Source organism: Cavia porcellus, unplaced genomic scaffold (genome assembly GCF_034190915.1).
Source record: "Cavia porcellus strain 051 isolate PalLab524CR breed Dunkin Hartley unplaced genomic scaffold, mCavPor4.1 scaffold_3, whole genome shotgun sequence".
In the NCBI taxonomy this organism is placed as follows: domain Eukaryota; kingdom Metazoa; phylum Chordata; class Mammalia; order Rodentia; family Caviidae; genus Cavia; species Cavia porcellus.
The window spans coordinates 66,480,955-66,499,511 of record NW_026947486.1 but is presented as its reverse complement, the minus strand read 5'-3'; the positions used below and the strand labels follow the sequence as shown (position 1 = coordinate 66,499,511).

At 33.2% G+C, this 18,557-nt stretch overlaps 1 protein-coding gene across 3 annotated transcripts in view; it reads left to right on the top strand.

The window, feature by feature from the left end:
• Nucleotides 1-9,526, top strand: part of Nup62cl (nucleoporin 62 C-terminal like) — a 101,430-nt gene extending 91,904 nt beyond the window's left edge. For all 3 annotated transcript variants that reach the window (XM_013150223.3, XM_013150222.3, XM_013150219.3), the window contains one exon: nucleotides 8,374-9,526. Coding sequence is in view for 1 of the 3 variants with exons in the window: in XM_013150222.3 (XP_013005676.1) it covers nucleotides 8,374-8,413 (40 nt within the window). In the remaining 2 variants the exon portion in view is untranslated. The remainder of the gene's footprint in view (nucleotides 1-8,373) is intronic.
• Nucleotides 9,527-18,557: the final 9,031 nt, after the last annotated feature.

The window sequence follows — 18,557 nt, the reverse complement described above, 5'->3', positions numbered from 1 at the left end:
GAGATTGTCTTTTGCTCCTTCATCATTACATTCTCCTGGGTTCCTCCCAACAAGCTGGTTGTGGGGCCCCAGATACTTCCCACATTGGCTGCCCCTACATGGTGTTAGGGGATGGGACAAGCACTTGGGTTCCTCTAACCCCAGATTTACAGGGAGGTAGCAGGGTGTGAAGTGCGCTTCTTCTCCAGACCTGCAGATCTGTTGGATCTCTCTGCCCGTGCTGGGCACCCATAGGAAAGGGCCTTCTGGTGGTGGTGCCTGGCATGCAGGAGCAGATGTGCTGGCTTTATCTGTCCATGCTGGGCACCCATTAGGGAAGGGCCTTCTGGTAGTGGCACCTGGCAGGTGTAGGTGGATCTGCTGATTCTCTCTTCCCACACTGGGTGCCCACAGAAAACAGCCTTCTGGTGGTGGTGCCTGGCAGGCAGACGTATATCTGTCTGGCTGTCTCTGCCTGCACTGGGCACCTGCTGGGAAGGCCCTTCTGGTGGCAGTGCCCAGCAAGCGGGGGTGGCTTTTTTCATTCATCTAGCAGGTTTTTTGTTATTTTATTGGTACACTTTAATATTCGTAGTGACCACATTCATCATAGACAATTTCTACCTTCACATAGTATAACTTGAATCTTTTTTTCCAATCCAATCTCCTCCCTTCAACCTTATTTACAAAAGATTTTTTTCCAATTTTTCCTTCTATTTTCTTGTCTTTTCCCTTCCTTCTTTCCCCCTCTCCTCTCCCTTGTTATCCTTCCCATTTGAACATTTTCTTCCCATTTCCCAATATTGTAATATATATTTTGGTCCTTACTTATACTAACAGGACAGATAACAATGAGATATTTAAACATGTGTGTCCAATTTATCTCACAAGTATGGTCTCATGGTGTATCCATTTACCTGGAAATGACTTGTTTATCCTTCTTTACAGCAGTGATATTTGACCCAACTATTTCCCTTCTTGATATCTTCTCATTTGCTTATTTTTCCATACATTCATCAGAGTTCATTCTCCAACTCCCGGCTTATAATTTAAATCTTCCAGTTTCATTTTGATCATATCTCTTCCAGGGTCCTCTAATATCTGTTCTACAGTGTGAAATTTTTTCAGTCTTAGTCTGATACTCAGCTGAGCTCTTCCTTCTGCAATATTATTGTATTCTTTCTACATTGCTCTCCAGTTTTTGAGGATCTTGCTTGTATACTTATTCTTTAGTTCATTCTTTTGTCCCCCAATATAGCACAAACTCCAGGATCTTCTAGAAAGATTGCATGAAAGATAAGCTTTATCTGAGATCTTGCATGTCTAAATGGTAGTTATCCTATCAATATACTTGAATTGATAAAATTAAATATTAAATTATAGTTTCTATGATGACAATATGTAACTTATCAACTGATGATTTCTTACCGTTTATTTTTCCGTAATTCTGTATTATGTCTACCCTTTTTATCCTCCATGTATTTTTTGTTTCTTTCTCTTTAAATAAAAAAAGAAATGTTTGATGATTCTTGATTGCCCGTTTATATTCAAGAAAGGTGAACTTAAAGGTTTTGTATTATTTGTTAACTTACCACAGGATAATTTAACTAGAAATTTTAACTGCAGGACTTCAGATTTTTCCCTTTATCTAGCCAAATTCTCTGGAGAAGTATCTTCCAGCTACTGGTTTGAGGTTAATAAGTCTAGGGTTAAACCAGTGTAAACCTGGAGGCCTGAGGTTCAGTTGATAAACTTTCCCTTAATCCTTTGTAAATTTTCATTTGGTACAGAATCTTTGCTAGATTGTAGTTGCTGGTACAGAATCTTTGCTAGCAGTCTTGCCTGCTAATCTGATTCAGCCTCTGCAAAGAAAAATCATCTACAGAACTTCACTAAAGAGAATGGTCCAAGCATAGGATGTAAAGGAGAAGAGCAATCTACGGCTTAATCTTTCATAATCCTGCTTTCAAATCTACCTTCAACAGTACTTTTAATTACCTAGTTTTACTAATTGCATATCCTTTGTAGAGTTCCCTACCATGAATTCAGTTTCAATTTTCAAATTATTGTTGTTACCTCCTTTCCTTTTGTTTTCCTCCTTCTTATTTTTATGCTTTTATCTTTTACATCTTTTTTTTTTTTTGTTACCTGGGATTGAACTCATGACCTTGTACTTGCTAGCAGGTGTTTATGCCACTGAGCTAAATCCTCAGCCCCCTTTTTTCATCTTTTTAAAAATTTTATTATTGCTACTTTTAGGTATTTTTGAATGAAGCAAAGGTAAATGCATATATTTCATCTTTAGATACTTAATGGTCTCCTTCCTCAATTTTACCTCATTGCAATTGACTTTTGTGCTATTCTCAGAGTGGTCTTCATAAAATGCCAGTGTGTTCCACTCATCTCTATTAAAATTCCTCACTAATTCTGAGTACCCAATGATAAATTCTGGTTCTCTATATAATATATAAAGTACAGTGTATAAGCAAACCCCTACCTATTTCTTCTACTTTATCTTGTTTGTAGCATGTTTTTAAAGAGATATTTATGATTTTGCAAGCATTTAATGTTTTTTCTTTTTCATTTTTAGATGTTCACTTTTTCAATCTTGAGTAATGAGGTATCCATTATTCTCTGCTTGGTAGCTGCTCCCACTTTAAGATGTAGCTGAAAAACCTTTACTTTTGTGAAATCTTATCATTCTAATAGTTCTTTATCCTCTTCTTTGTATCCATATCGTGTAATACAGTACATATTTTAGCACATAGCATACAGTTCTGTAGTTACCATTTATTTGCATGTCTGTTTCCTGGAATTGGAACTTCATGTAAAGATTATGCCTGAGTTATCTTTCTACTTTCAGAATTTAGTTATGCATGGCTAGTCAGTATCTACCTACCCATCCATTCATCCATCCATCCATCCAGCCAGCCAGCCAGCCATTCATCTAGGTAGATGATAGATTGATAGAGAGATGATAGATATAGATATACATTGCTTCTTTCTTTTTTACATAATTGCAGTACATAATACTAAATTCATTTTGAAGAGTTGGTACATATAAATAACACATATTAATTATCTTCCCTCACTTTTCTGTTTCCTTTCCCTATTACACCTCTTGGTTCCCTTTGGGTCAGTATATTGTTTGTTTTTTAAATTTAATTTAATTTATACCACATGTTTTCAGTAAATGAAGTTAACACTCATTTTAGAGTAGGTTCATGCATGCAACACAGCTTTATTCTTTTTTAATTCTCTTCCCCATCCCTCCCACATCTATCCCTCCATCTCTAAATCTCCCTTCCTCGTTTTTATTTTCTTCTTAATATTACTAATTCATGTTTATGGTATATGTTTACATTCACTGTGTATTTCTTATATGTAGGTGAAATATCTTAAATCATTTTATTTCCCCTTCCCTCCTCTTGCTCTCATTCTTCTGAACTCTTTCCCATTTTCAAATGGTCTATGTCTTTGTTTCCTTAATAAAACCTTTTTTTGCGTTTTACTTGTACTTTACCTTATCAAATGAGAGATACCATATGGTTTTTAAGGTTGTGTGTCTGATTTATTTCATTTAACATTAAATTTTCGAGGTTATTTATTTCCTACTTTTTTATAGCTGAATAGTATTCCATTATGGATAAATGCCATATTTTCTCTATACAATTATCTTCTGAAGGCCATATAGGCTGCTTCCAAGATTTAGCTATTAAGAATTTTTTTGCTATAAACATTGATATACACATATTCTGGTAGTACAATGTCTCATTCTTTTATGAAGACATCAAGTTCAAATAGAATTTCTAATTTTAGTTCTTTGAGAAATCCTTGATTTCTTTGACTCATTGACTGTTCAGGAGTATGTTATTGAGTCTTTAAGTGTTTGTAAGTTTTCTTCAGTTTTCTCTTTCTTGTTGACGTAATTTCATTACACACTGGTCTGCTGGCAAACATATGGTGATTTTGATTCTTTTATATTTATTTAAGCAGGCTTTTTGTATTTTGTGTGTATGATCTATTTTGGAGAATGTTCCATGTGCTTCAGGGAAGAATATGTACTCTGTTGTAGAGTAGAACATTCTGTAAAGTTTAAATCTGTATGTTCAAGGGTGTGATTCAGCTCTGACATTTTTTTATTGATACTTTGTTTAGTTCATCTATTTCTTTCCAAAAATAGGATACGGTGGTCACCCACTATGACTGTTAGTATTTATTTGATATTTTATATCCAGCAGTATTTGTTTTATGAAGATAGGTGCTCCAACACTTGCTACATATACATTTACCAGCAATATTTCCTCTTGTTGGATTATACTACTATATAGTATCCTTATTTGTCTATTCTGCTAAGTTTTAGCTTCAAGTTTTGGCTTTGAGATTAGAATTGCTCCCTTGTTTATTTTTGTGTCCTAGTGCATGAAATTTTGTTTTCCATGATGTGATTTTTAGTCTATGAAGATCATTTTGAATTAGATGATATTCTTTTTTTTATTTGGAAAAAAAAGAAGCAGAAAAAAGGTTAGGAATAATACATAAGATGATATACTTGAATGCAACAAATTGGTTGTGTTTTTTAATCCAGTCTGCAAATCTGTTCTTTGAATTGGAGTGTTAAGGCCATTAAAATTGAGAGTTATTACTGAGAGGTATTGATTAATTCCTGATGATTTGATCTCTATTTTTGGAAGCTTTGTTTTTCCTTTCCTACCTTTTTCTTATTTATTTATTCACCATGCTTTGTGTATTCATTCCACCTAGATTTTTGGTTTTGTTGCTTTCATGATTTCTATATAGGAGATTTATGAGTATTTTTTGGAGTACTGATTTGGAATTCATAAATCTCTTGAATTGTTCCTTTTCATGAAATATCCTTTTTCATCTATATTGAAAGAAAACTTTTCTGGGCATATTACTCTGGGTTGCAAGATGCTTACTTTTAGGGCTTGGACCACTTCACTCCAAGCTCCTTTGGCTGTTAGTTTGTGTTGAGAGGTCTTCCATAATTCTAATGTGTTTATACCTGTATTATGTGGTTATTTATTTTTCTCTGATTGCTTTTAAAATACCATTGTTGGAGATCTGGTATTTTAATTGTGATGTGTCTTCAGGGCTTCATTTGTCATCATAGTTGATCAGTGTTCTATAAGCCTAGCTTATTTATAAACTGAAATCTTTTCTCAAATTTGGGAAGTATTCTACTACTATTTTGAGAAACAAATTTTTTATTCCATGTTTGCTGTCTTTTGGTTTCTCTCTAACTCAAATTAGCCTTAGGATAAACTTCCAAGTTTACCTACTAGATTATTAATGACTTTTTCTTGTTCTCATCCTTTTTGAAGATTCTGTGAATACTTGCTCATGATTTATTTAGCATTTTATCCTTGGTTTCAGAAATCTTGCCTTGACATTGATCATTTCTGCAGTTTCAAAATTCTATAGATTTTTATATCTGGAGTTTCTGTGTGATATCTTTTCTTTGATTCTCTACCTTTGGAAAATTTGTCATTCAACTCTTCTAATTTTGTATTTGTTTTCCTCAATATTTTATTGTCATTTTGTATGACAATTCTATACACATTTACATTGTGTCCTCTTTGAGGTTGTCAGATTTCTTTGTCTCTTCTTCAACAATTCATATTGCTCTGCAATCTGGTGTTTGCTTTCCTCTCCGTTTTTGTTTCCTGGATGTACCTTGGGAGAGATGGAGGCCCTTCAAGGCCTTTTTTTGCCTTGTTTTTCCATGATCTTGTGTGTGTATATATCTGGGTTTTTTTTCCCTCCTGGTGCTGACTGTTGACAAGGTCTTATATAATGTGGAGAGCTTATAATTGATATGAAGATATTTTTAGTAAGATACTGCTTTCCTATGATGTGCCTTCAATTTTAGTTTTCTTGAGATAGTATTTAGCTCTTTGACTAATTTAAGTGATTTGGAGTCTGTATAGATGCAGTCATACATTTTGCTTATATGTGATAGACGTTGCATTTACACTGTCATCCTTTATTAGTACACTTTGAAGCTTACATTCAACTATTTTCACCAGATATTCTATGATGTGGAAAGAGAAGTAGAGAGGAAAGGATGAAGGAAAGGGTAAAAATGAAGCATAAATGTATGGAGGACCAAGGAGATGGAGAATAGTGATGAGTGGAAAAAATTAATATGGGATCAGATTCTGTGCGGGGACTTTTAGTTTTTGTTCAAATTCATTTTATTTCAAAGAGAAAAAAGAAAATAAAACAAATAAAATGAAATTTCAATACACATCAATCGGGGGCAACAATGGTACATACATTGCACATTGTAATTCTTAAATCATTCACCCAGAGCACACAACATCTTTGCATTGAATTATCTGAACATTGTCAACTTGTATCTTTCTCTTCAGTGAACTCAGAGAAATCACTAATGTAACTGTCTTATCTATCTATCTATTTATCTATCTATAAATATATAAATGTTTCAGCTACTCACACTAGTGAGACAATATAGTGTTTACATGTGTATTTTTATTTCACAAATGAGTATGATCTCAAGTTGAATTCATTTACCATAAAAGTCTCCGGTTTATCCTTCTTTATGGCTAAGTAAGAATCCATTATATAAAAATACTAAATCATTTTTAATCCATTCCTCACTTGATGAGCATTTAGGGGTTGTTTTCAATGTCTAGATATTACAAATTGTGCTGCTATAAACATGGGTGCACGTATATCATTGTGGTATGATGTTTTTAATTCTTTTGGGAAGATATCCAGAAGGGAAATAGCTGGGTCCTAGTTTTTTGATGAATCTCCACACTGATTTTCACAGTGGTTGCACCAGTCTGCATTCCTACCAACAGTGGAGAAGGGTTCTTTTTTCTCTACATGTTGTAACATGTATCAGTACTTAATTAGTTTATAGTGTTATATAACACTATATTGTATGGACATGCCATATTTTAAAAATTGTGAATGTAATTGTTTTTTATTTTCATATTTTAGCATAATTATCTTTTAATAATTTCAAAATATGTATGGCATATTTTCCCCTAAAAATTTTGACTACGATTAGCATTTTGCTTCCAGTATAATTTAATGATTAATGTCTATCATTGAACCAGAATTCTGGGTATTATGTGTGTAGGTACAATTTTTACTCTTAATAAAAGTTCTAAAAATTTAAAGTATGTTAATACAGAAATATTCTTGGGAATTTTATTAGAAGATATGCCAAAATGTTTATAGTAAGGTTCTTTAATAACACTAACTTGTGTTTCATGACATTTTATTGATTTTTTAAACTGTTATAAAAATAATCAGTAAATTAATAGGTCATGCTTATCTTGACACATGTGATCTCAAATTAATGGTTTTTTGTATTATTACTTGTGCTTCCATCACATTAAAAATGTTACTTAGAGGAAAAGTTACACAGTGCAATTAGTTATTACAACAAAGGAGAAATGTATTTGCCAGGCAGTACATACACTGTTTTTCTAGCATTTTGTTAGACAGCCATCATTTAAATCATTTCTTCTTAAACTGTGATCTTACAGATATCTATCTTGTAAAATAGAATGCGATATTATACTGTAAACATTGAATAAACATCAGAGTTGTTTCAGTTGGCTGAAAAAATGTAAGGTATATTTTTAGTTTTTGTTTTGAAAAAGTTTGTATGTTTGTTGTTTGGAACCAGGAATTGAACTCATGAACTCACGCTTGCCCAGTAGGCACTGTGCTGTTGAGCTAGATCCTCAGCCCCTAGAAAATTTTTCTTTCTTCTTGAGCACCAGTTATTGCTTATCCTTTTAAGTATTAAGGATTACTAAAACAAATAATCAATTTTACTTCTGTGTGTTAATTGAAAATCTCAGATTGTCATGTTTACTTCAACAGTTTATATTTACTAGCAAAGAAGTGCTATTTTATATGGTAAAGTTAATGCCATTTTGTGATGCACTGCCCCCCCCGAATAATGTTGAGAATCACCAAGTTAAATAAATCCATTAGAAAGGATGAGAAGTGTAAACATACTCAGTATATTCATTGGCTTATAGTTACCTAAGAGCCACCAAAATCTATACTCTCAATTTAATGACTACCTCACATTGTACTTTTAAGCTGTGATGAATAAAAAGGTAAGCAAACACTTTTTTCCACAAAATATGAGTGTCAAATAGACTTCTTATTTACATGAAAGCTAGGCAGAGCAGATAAATAACAGACATCCACTGTTTTTAGTTTCTAAAGAACTAGATGGATTTTTTGTATTTTCTAAAATTTAAAGTTATTAAATTGACATTTAAAGTTTTATAAATCATGCATTGGAAAGTATCTGTTATTCTGTTCCTGGAACATTTTTACTTCATATTACTGATTGTGTGACTTTTCCCTCTGTAGGCATGATACAAAAGATGGTAGAAGAGGTAATAGTTTTTGAAGATTGTCATCTCAAGGAGCAGCAACACAATATGAAGATTTCCTTTGATTAAATGAGTATATCTTTAGCATACGTTATTTTGGGATTATTCATTATCTGTATATTCTGATGGTTTTAAATAGAATAGTATTTACAGTTACTACTTAATCTTTGGTTGAAATAAAGTGTGCATGCATTTTTCCATTTAAATACTGTGCTGTTGCGAATTATACTGCAGTGTTGCTTTTGAAATGAAATAAAAGCTACTACTAGTCCCTTTGTCCCAGCAGCAATCTATTGAGTGTCTGCTCTATGTGTAATATATATTTTACCCATCTGGATTTCACATCCTGTCACCAATTCACATATTCTTTCTCACTCCAAATGAATTGTGGAGAGATGTTTGCCAAAAAGTACATGACTTATACATTTATTTAGTTTTTTGTCTTTTTCCTTTTTATCGGTACCAGGGATCAAACCCACGACTGCTTGCTGCAAGGCAGGAGCTTATGCCGTTGAGCTAAATCCCCAGCCCAAAAAGTACATGGCAACCTATATTTACTGTATGCTTGTTAGATTCAATGTAAAATACTAGATATGGTGAAGTCTCTACCTTCAGTGACACTTTCTGTCTAGTTGGAGATATAATTAATTCTTATCTGTATAAAATGATATAAAAATACAAGGAAATATGTTATGAGTTATATAAGGTATGTTATAGAGGAGTGATCAGCATGAGTTTAGAATTTGAACTAGGTTTTTTATTTGGTTTGGTTTAGTTTGGTTTGGTTTTTGACAATGAGGGTCATACCCAGGGACTCACACATGATGGACAAACACCCTACCCCTGGCCCAGAATTAGGTTGCTTTAAAAAGAATAGGATTCAGTAAATTCCTGTATTTTTTATTGTAAGAGATCTAGTGGTGTTTGTTTGTTTATTTGTTTTATTGTATGATGTATGAGTTTTGTTGACTTTCATGTATTAGCTTATTTGTTTGTCAAGAAAATACCTTGTTCTTGGTCAAGTTTTAGAGCATTTTAATGTCTTGTGTTCCACATAAGTGATCAATAGAACTAATGTTTAAAAAATAAAACTATAATGTCAAATAAACTTCTTAAAATTTTTTAACTCACTGGAGGTCTCTTTCCTATAAAAACTGAGCTAAATTTCTATTTTCCAAACTGCACATGATCACACTGAAGCACACATGTCATATGAAGAAAATGTTTTCAAAATTAATATTAGTGGTAGTTAGTCTTATTAGTGGACAAAATTCTAGAATTTTTATGGCCTCTCTTTTTCTTATTTAAACTTTTTCAAGAAGCAGTTTCTTATCCTGGTGAGTCTTTGTTATCACTCAAAACTATGGAATGTAATGATAATCCAGAGACTATTCAATGTTGTTGATGATTTCTGTGATTAAACACTACTTTTGATTAAAATCTTGAGTAATCTTTAATCTTTTAGCTCAATATTATTACTACTATACCTTAGAAATAAGGTATAATTGTTTTTTGGAGATTCAACTCTTTTAATCAGTATATAAGTTAAATTCCATATGGATTCAATAAAGAGAATACAGTGTTTTCAAAGAAATTCTGGTTTGTTTTGTTTGCCTAATTAGCTAAACAAATAATTTCATCTTAGTACATTTTTTCCGCAAAACAAAAACGTTGTTTATATTAGATTTTTCCCAAATGTTTTGTGAGAGTACATTAGATTTCATTTCCCTAAAGTTTTGAAATTCCTTTGTCTTTTCACTAAATAAAGAGGATGTAAAAGTACATGTTGCATTTTCTTTTTTTCAACCTGCCCTGGGAATTCTGTTTTTATCTAGTGTGTACAAGATGCCAGAGGCTGGTAAGTTACTTTCCACATTAATTCAGTAATGCTTTCAGATTTACTGAGGTATCTCGTGTATTTTGTGGAATCTGAACCCTTCAAGTAACTCATTCCTAAGATCCTTTCTTACTAGTTGATTCTAATGTGTTTAAAAGACATGTCATTGTTGAACAGATATTAATTTTATTTTTTATTTTAAATCAATTTTTAGTAGTATATACTGCAATATATACTAAATACATTCATCCCAGAAGAATTGGTACATATTCATATGTATTTCAGATAGGCCTTGAGCTCCCTATTGTAGCCAAGGCTGGCCTCAAACCTGCAGTGATCTTCCTGCCTAAGCCTCCAGAACTCTGGAATCACAGGCATGTGCCACCACACCTTGCTTCATATCACATCTTGGTTCATTTTACTTCTCCTTTCTCTCCCTACCTCTTCCATATATTTGCCCAACCCACAGATTTCCTTTCCATTCTTTCAAAGAAACAACTTTGAGTCATAGAGCCTTTGTATCAATGTCTGAACCTTACTAATTTCTCCTTCAATCTTTATCATTTCTTTCTGTCTGTTAGTTTAAGTTTTGCATTGTTCTTCTCTTTCCAGCACTTTGAGCGCATCATTAGGTTATTTACTTGAGACAGTTCTGTTCTTTTATGTATGCATTTATAACTTTCTTAACTGCTTTCCTTGTGTTCCATATGCTTTGGTATGTTGTGCTTCCACTGTTATTTGATTCTAGGAACTTGTATATTTCATCTTTAATGTCTTCTGTGTCTATTGATTATTCAGTAACATTATTTAATATCCATTTGTTTGCATAGTTTCTGTGGCTTTTTTGCTGTTTGTTATTAGATTTATTCTGTTAGGATCCAGTAGTAGGCAGAGAATTAGTTCATTTCTTTTGTATTTATTTCACATTTTATGGTTTAAAATATGATCTATTTTAGAAAAAGTTCCATTTGCTATTGATAAAATGTGTATTCTGTTGTTGGGCAAAATACTAGATATCTGTTAAATCTGTTTGTGGTTTCTGTTAATTATTTTTTTTTAACTGGAGGACCTGCATGCGAGAGTAGGATGTTGATGACCTTCATAATGATCGTATTGGTGTCTATGTGTCCTTTTAAATTTATTTTGTAAATCCATTTTATTTGAAGGATAAAAAGAAAAAAACTATGACATAATTTCAAAACATGTCAATCAGGGAACAACAGTGGTACATAAATTTTGCATTTTCATCCTCAAATCATTCACCTATATAATATGCAGTTATAACTTTTAGAGCACTTTCTTTTCTTTTCTTTTGCACAAGACATCTGCATTCAATTGTGCAAACAATACTAACAGAAATCTTTCTCTTGAGTGAACTCAAAGAAATTAATAGTTAACTATCATAACTATTTTTATGTACGTATACGTAACATATACATACACTTTTTCTTTTGGCTTGTCTCACTACTGAAACAAGATGATGTTTATACATGTGTGTCATTTATTTCACTAATAAGTATGGTCTGATGGTGCATCCATTGACCTATAAAAGTAACCAGTTTATCATTCTTTATGGTTGAGTAGTACTCCATTGTATAAAAATACCACATCTTTTTTATTCATCCCTCAATCAATAGGTATTTAGGTTGTTTCCAAGATCTGGCTATTACAAACTGTGCTACTATAAACATGGATGCACATATATCACTGTGGTGTGATTTTTTAATTTTTTTGCCAAGATACCCAGAGGGGAATAGCTAGGTTGAATGGGACCTCTAGTCCTAGTTTTTTGATGAATCTCCACACTGATTTCCACAATGGTTGCACCAGTCTGCATTCCCACCAACGGTGGAGAAGGGTTTTTTTTTTGTTTTTTTTTGTTTTTGTTTGTTTTTTGTTTTTTTTTTTTTATCTAAGGAGGAAAAGAAAAAAATAGAAAAAGGTACAAGCAATACAAAATTTAAAAAATAAACAGAAATCACTAGTTAATAGATTACATATTCTCATCTTAGAAATAGTTGTTCAAGTTACAAAATTGAAGCATATAAAATGGACTTTCAAACAGTGAGAGTGCAGTTTTGTTCAATGATCCAAAAAAAACTCAGTAATATGGTTATCTATGTTATACACTTAAACATATATGCAGTTACAACCTTTAGAGCACTTTCTTTTCTTTTCTTTTCTACAATGACAATTACACATTTTGGGTTTTATTACTCTCACAGTTCTTATTACTTGTTTTTGAAAAGAGTAAAACCAAATGCAATATATCAGAACAGAGTCAGTCAAATTAAAAGGATGGACATAATAGATAATGTAAAAACAAAATACAAGGTAATCAACAATGGTTACCATACTGCCTCTTGATATTTTAAGAAGAATTGACAGTTATAATAAAATTGAACTAATTTTGAAACCTTTATTAAATCTTAGGTGTAGGCTGTTACGGTATTGTCTTGGTTAGTTTTCTCTTGTTGCTGGGACAAAATACTTGGTGCCCAAAATTATGGAAGGAAAGGTTTACTGACCTCACAGTTTATGGAGGTTTCCAGTTCATAGTCAGCTGGCTCCAAAGCAGGACAGAGTAGCAGAGGGGCTTCTCAAAGGAGAAACAGCCCATGGCCAGGAAAGCAACAAATCTATTCTCTTAAATTTAATACTTTTAATTTTATTAAATTAGGTGCACCAACATTTGATGTATGTTTACAATTGTTATTTCTTCCTGTTGAATTGTTCCCTTTACCAGAACGTGCTAGCCATGGTTGTCTTTTCTAGACATTTTTGCTTTGAAGTCTGTTGTGTCTGAAAATGGTATAAGATACTACTCCTTGTTTTCAGTCTCTAGTTGAATGGAATATTGCTTTCCGTGCTTTCACTTTCAGTATGTATACTTTTAAATTGGATTTTTTTTCCTGTAGGCAGTATATATTCATATTTGGTTTTTTATTCAATCTGCCAGTCTTTATCATTTGATTGGAGGATTGAGACCACTGATATGGTGAGTTACTATTGTAAAGTGTTTATTAAATCTTGTCGTTGTATTATTTGTCTGGTGTTGATTCCTTTATTTTTTTCCTTTTGTTGAGCTATTCTCTCAATCAGCTATATACTTTCCTTTGTGTCCTTTTGTGCTGGTGGTCTTTCTATATCTTTTTGGGATTCCCTGAAGTATTTTCTGAAATGCGGACTTAGTGGTCATATACTTCTTTGTTGTGGAAAGTTTTTAGTTCTCTGTCAGTCTGGAAGGTAATTTTTCAGGATATAAACATGTGGGTTGATAATTTGTTTTTCTTTTAGGACTTGAAAATTTTTACTTTCAGGCTCCCTGTGGCTTTTAAGTTTTGTGCTGAGAAAACAACACATTCTGATAGGTTTGCCTTTATAGGTTATGTGCCCTTTTTCTCTTAACAGCTTTTAGTGTTCTTTCCTTTTGTTGAATTTTTGAGATTTTGATTATGATTATGAAGTTATGTTCTGTTCATAGCTAACTGGAATTCTATGTGCTTGTACTTAAATATTGAATTTTTTTCCTAGACTTGGAATAGCTTCTGCTATGATTTCGGTGAATAATGTTTGTCAATCTTTTTGAGTTGTCTTCTAATTTTTCCTTTATTTTTATTATTCTGGAGTTGTTTTCTCTGTTTTTGCTTTTTTTCCATCTGTTGGCTGTGGATTCAGCTTGTGTGATGCCTTGTCATTTTCAGGGTATCACTGAGTTTATAATCTAATGTATCCACCTTGTCTTCTATTTCTGACAGTCACCACATTAGTCCAGTTGGTACTCATCTTTTCCATTGATTTTTTCCCAAATCATCTATTTCTGCTTGCTTCTTTTTTATACTGTCTTCTGAAATTGTCATGTATGTCCTACATTGCTTCACCTAAATTACTCCATTTACTTTTTTTGTTGTTTTTTTTTTTTTTAGCCTGTTGAATATTTTACTGGAAAAATTTTTTAGCTATTTAATTGATCTCTCTCTGAACTCATAGACACCTTCTGCATTAGCTTAGATGTTTTTTTCTTTTATCTCTCCAAGCATTTTGGTCATTTGGATTTTTGAGTTATTTGTCTACAATTGTTCTACTTCATTGTCCAGGAAATCAGCTTTTAGGGAGTTAGGGATTTTTCAGGAGGTCTCGTTGCCTTGCTTTCTTATTTTTCCATTGTTTTTGTGCTGTCATTTGAAGACCAGTTAGAGTTGAGAAACTTTGTTACTACTGTGAGATCGCTTTAGTTAGGTTCTGTCTCCCTGTGATATATCTTTGGATTTGGATATGCTTTAATGTTTAAATCCCTCTTTAATCTACTCAGCATAATACATGAGAGTCTTTCTAGTGTCCAGTCTTCTTCTGGGGGCTTGATAGGCAGGACCACTCAGAAGGGAGAAAATGAACTGCAGTAATGTTGACAAAACAAATACAAGCAAGAGATTGGTATACATTAAAAACCCATTTAAAATAGCTAGTATGCCATCGGTAACAATAAAAAGAAATCAGCAATGATAATAGAATCAAAGACTAAGCAGCTGTTGGCATACCATAAGAACCAATAATCGATAAAACTCTACCATCCTTAATAAGAAAGGGATCTGCAATAATAACATAGGCACTACTATAAATTAAATACATAAGCCATTGTTTACTAAAGCAAATCTATATCACCATTAACAATAGAAAATAATTCAGCAATAGTAAGTCAATTAAATAGCTAAAAATTAATACAGTTTAACAGTAATATTAATGGAAGAGTGAGAGGAAAAAAATGAAAGAAAATTTGAAAAAGAAAATATTATAAAGAGGGGGGTAAAATCTGATTAAACAATAAAAGAGTTAATAGAATTAGATAAAAGTAATAAAAAGAAAAGAAAAATAAGAAAAAAAGAGTAAAAGAAAAAAACCCCACAATATCAATGAAAAAATAAAACACAAAAAAAATTGAGTCCAAAAACATCTCTTTACATGAATGAAAGAGTGTTTTTTCCCAAAGTCTATGGTATTGCAATCCACCACATATGGGTGAGGAAATAGTGAGTCACAACTTGGGACTGTTTTGTTTTTATATCTAATTTCTGCTGTGTGAATGCTGAGTCTTGCTCAGCCTTTCCTGTTGAGTGAGGTTAGTCAATGGTGTGCTGTGTACCTTAGAGTTATGTTCACACTCAGGGACTCTTAGTGTTTGTGTTTTTCTGTGTGTCCCAAATCATCTGACTAACTTTATGGCCTGTGGGCTCATGTGGAGCCCCTTTAGTTCCAGAGACCCCTTTGCCTGGACACCTTAGGATATGGAAATCATCCTTGCCGAGGTATATTCTTGATTATGTTGCCAGATGGGCACAACAAAGATACCATTGATCTCTGCTGAGACTAGGTGGCAAGGAGAGGGACAACCATCTGCTGGACTTACTGTAAGCGTTTTCAGACTCAGGTCCCTCAGAAAACCAATAACTTGCCTAGGTAGGACTGCTGTGTCCTTCACAACATGAGCATGTTACTGTTTAAACTTCTCAGGGGATCTGTGCCTGTCCCATTCTTCCATGACTGTCTCTTGTGGCTGTCTCCCACCCAGGCATTTTGATAAGGTGAATTGAAAGATCTGAAGAGAGATCATTGTGAGTTCTGATTCCAGAGTAGCTGAGTCTTAATAAATCAATCCTTCCCCAAATGATTTCTGACTATATTACTCCAAAGTATGGAAGGGATCATAATGAATTTCTTTTCCAGCTCTAGCCTGCCATGTGGGAGGAGTCATTTTCAGAGTTAAAAAAAACAAACAAACATGCTGTAATTGAACCTTACAATACCATAGGCTTTTCTTGGAGCTACAGCTGCTGGTCCATTGTTTTCTCCCTGGGGCTGCTGATCCACTCTGGGCATATAAGAGCAGTGATATGAACTCCTCAGGAACAGAGAGGTAAGTTCTTTTCTTTGCATTGTATTCACATTCTCTGTATGAAGTTTGAAGTTTTCTTGTTGGCTTTTTTTTGATTCCTGGAGCTGTACTTTTTTTTAGTGATTGTTTCCCAGGTGTTTCTATTCCAGGTACTATAGAGGCTGTTTTGCTATGGTCATTACTCCACCACATTTAATCTTGGACAAAAGTTTGCAGATAACCTATTTTTGCCTATAATGTTAAGGCAGTATATTTGTTAGGCTCAAACAACTTGAGCTCTTTCTAACAATTGTTAACCAGCTAATATATTAGGAGAATTATTAAACTTGTGATGTTGACATTTTGTTTATCCATTTTTTGTTTTATAAAAACGTGCTACTTATTCTCTCCATAACAACACTTGTTCTATCTCATCTCAGAAATTGGAAAGACAGTGCCAGGGATATAGCTCAATGACATAAGCGCCAGCCTGGCAAGTGCAATGTCCTGAGTTAGATTCCTAGTACCAAAAAGAAAATAAATTGGAAAGATACCACAGTTGTTTGCTCCTAATATTGGACTATGAGTAAATTCAAGAGACTTTTGTTTTTAGCATCTTCCATATCTTGTAATTATAATTGCTTCACAATTGGATTTATAATTGCTTCATCAGTAGTATGCTGAAAACGAAGAACCTAAAAAGGACAAATCCTGAATACGTGTCTATGCTAAAGAGCTTCTAACTTAGTTAAGTTAACCTTGTTAAATTTTCAGAAAGACAAATAAGAAATATTTTTCAACTTGTTATAAATTCTTCTAGGGCCAAATTACCTCATAGGAAGATCTTTGTGTCCATGACTAACATTTATAGATCTCAAAGCTTTTCATACAATGATGTTCTTTTAAGGTGAAGAAAAGAATGCTGTGGGAAACAGAATAACTTATTACATTCAGTTAAGAAGTTTGGCAGAGTTAGAAGTGTTCTGGTTTTCTTTCTACTACAATTTTCAAAATTTCCCTTGATACCTACCTCTCGGGCTGGCTACGGTTATATACAAGTGACTAACCTTGGTTTTTAGTTTCAGTTCCAAGTTATGTATGTTTCAGCCATTCATACTCCACTCATCCCACCTAGTGGATTTGTAATATCACTTCAGTAGCAACACACTTTTTATTAGAAGTATACAAGTTTGATATATGTGTGGGTAATGTTTTTTCATCTTTCTTCTATCTTTCCAACATACTAGTAACCTTTCTGTATTTTTCCATTTTCTTATGCACAAATGTGTCAGTAGAACAGTTTGATTGATCAGTTCAGCACCACAACCTTATAGGGTTACTTGATGTAGGCTATGATATGACTCATACTTTTTTGTGCCTATATTCAGTCCCTATTCCTTATGAAAGCTACCAATTGGTGTGCTGCATGTCGATATTTATTTGGGTATGTGCTTTCAGAACAGTCATTTGCACATAGTAGATTCTGTATAACTCTAATATTAATGGTATTTTCAGTCTTCTGAAAGTTCTCAACATAGGAGGAATGATGTTGTAAGGGTTTTTTGTTTTGTCTCAGTAATTGCTCTTTTGCTCTAACCTGAACATGATAATGTAAAGCGCTTAGTGAGTCTGCGCCAACTGGATCATCTTGGAATATTTAGTCATATATAACCACTTTATCATGAAGTGACTTTAAGTCATATTTTGTACAGTGTTTTACAATCAAGCTATTCTTCTGAATTATCATCTCCATTTTACATATGAGGAAGCTGGCCTAGACCAGTTAAAGAAACTTAACTGAAATCACCACTCAACTTTAAAGTCAGATTGCCTCCAAAATACTCTGTCATATTGTCAGTAACTGAGAACAAAGATTCAAATCCAAATAGTGTAGACCCCCAAGTCCACAAGTATTGTTTTAAAAATTTGAGTCCTCATGATACAAGAAAAGCCCTCTTTAAGAATGAATTAAGTGATATGTGGTTCAAAATTCAAACTGCACAAAAATACACAACGAATTTTTTTCTTGTTCTTGACCATCAGCCATCTAGTTCCCCTGCTTGGAGACACTGACCATTATTTTTAAATTTTTATTTGTTCTCCTAGACATTTTTTATAATTTCAGCCACTATATTATACCTTTCTTTTGATCCAATACAATTTATCCACAATACGGATAATTTTATTATGGATAATTGTACATACTGAGTTTTGACTTTGAATGAAAGCATAAGTCTGTATTATAGGTGGGACTAGAGGCTTCACCGGAAACCGCAGGGTTTCCCAATAAATCCTTGAAAGAGAAAACTGATAGGAACAAATTAGAGGGAAATTAGAGCAGAGTTTAAACATACTGGATGAGTCAAGGAGTCAAAGGTGACTCCTAGGTTGATGAGATGGACATTTTAGGTGTTAATCTTTAAAATAGAAGGTACAGAGAAATTCTTAAACAGTG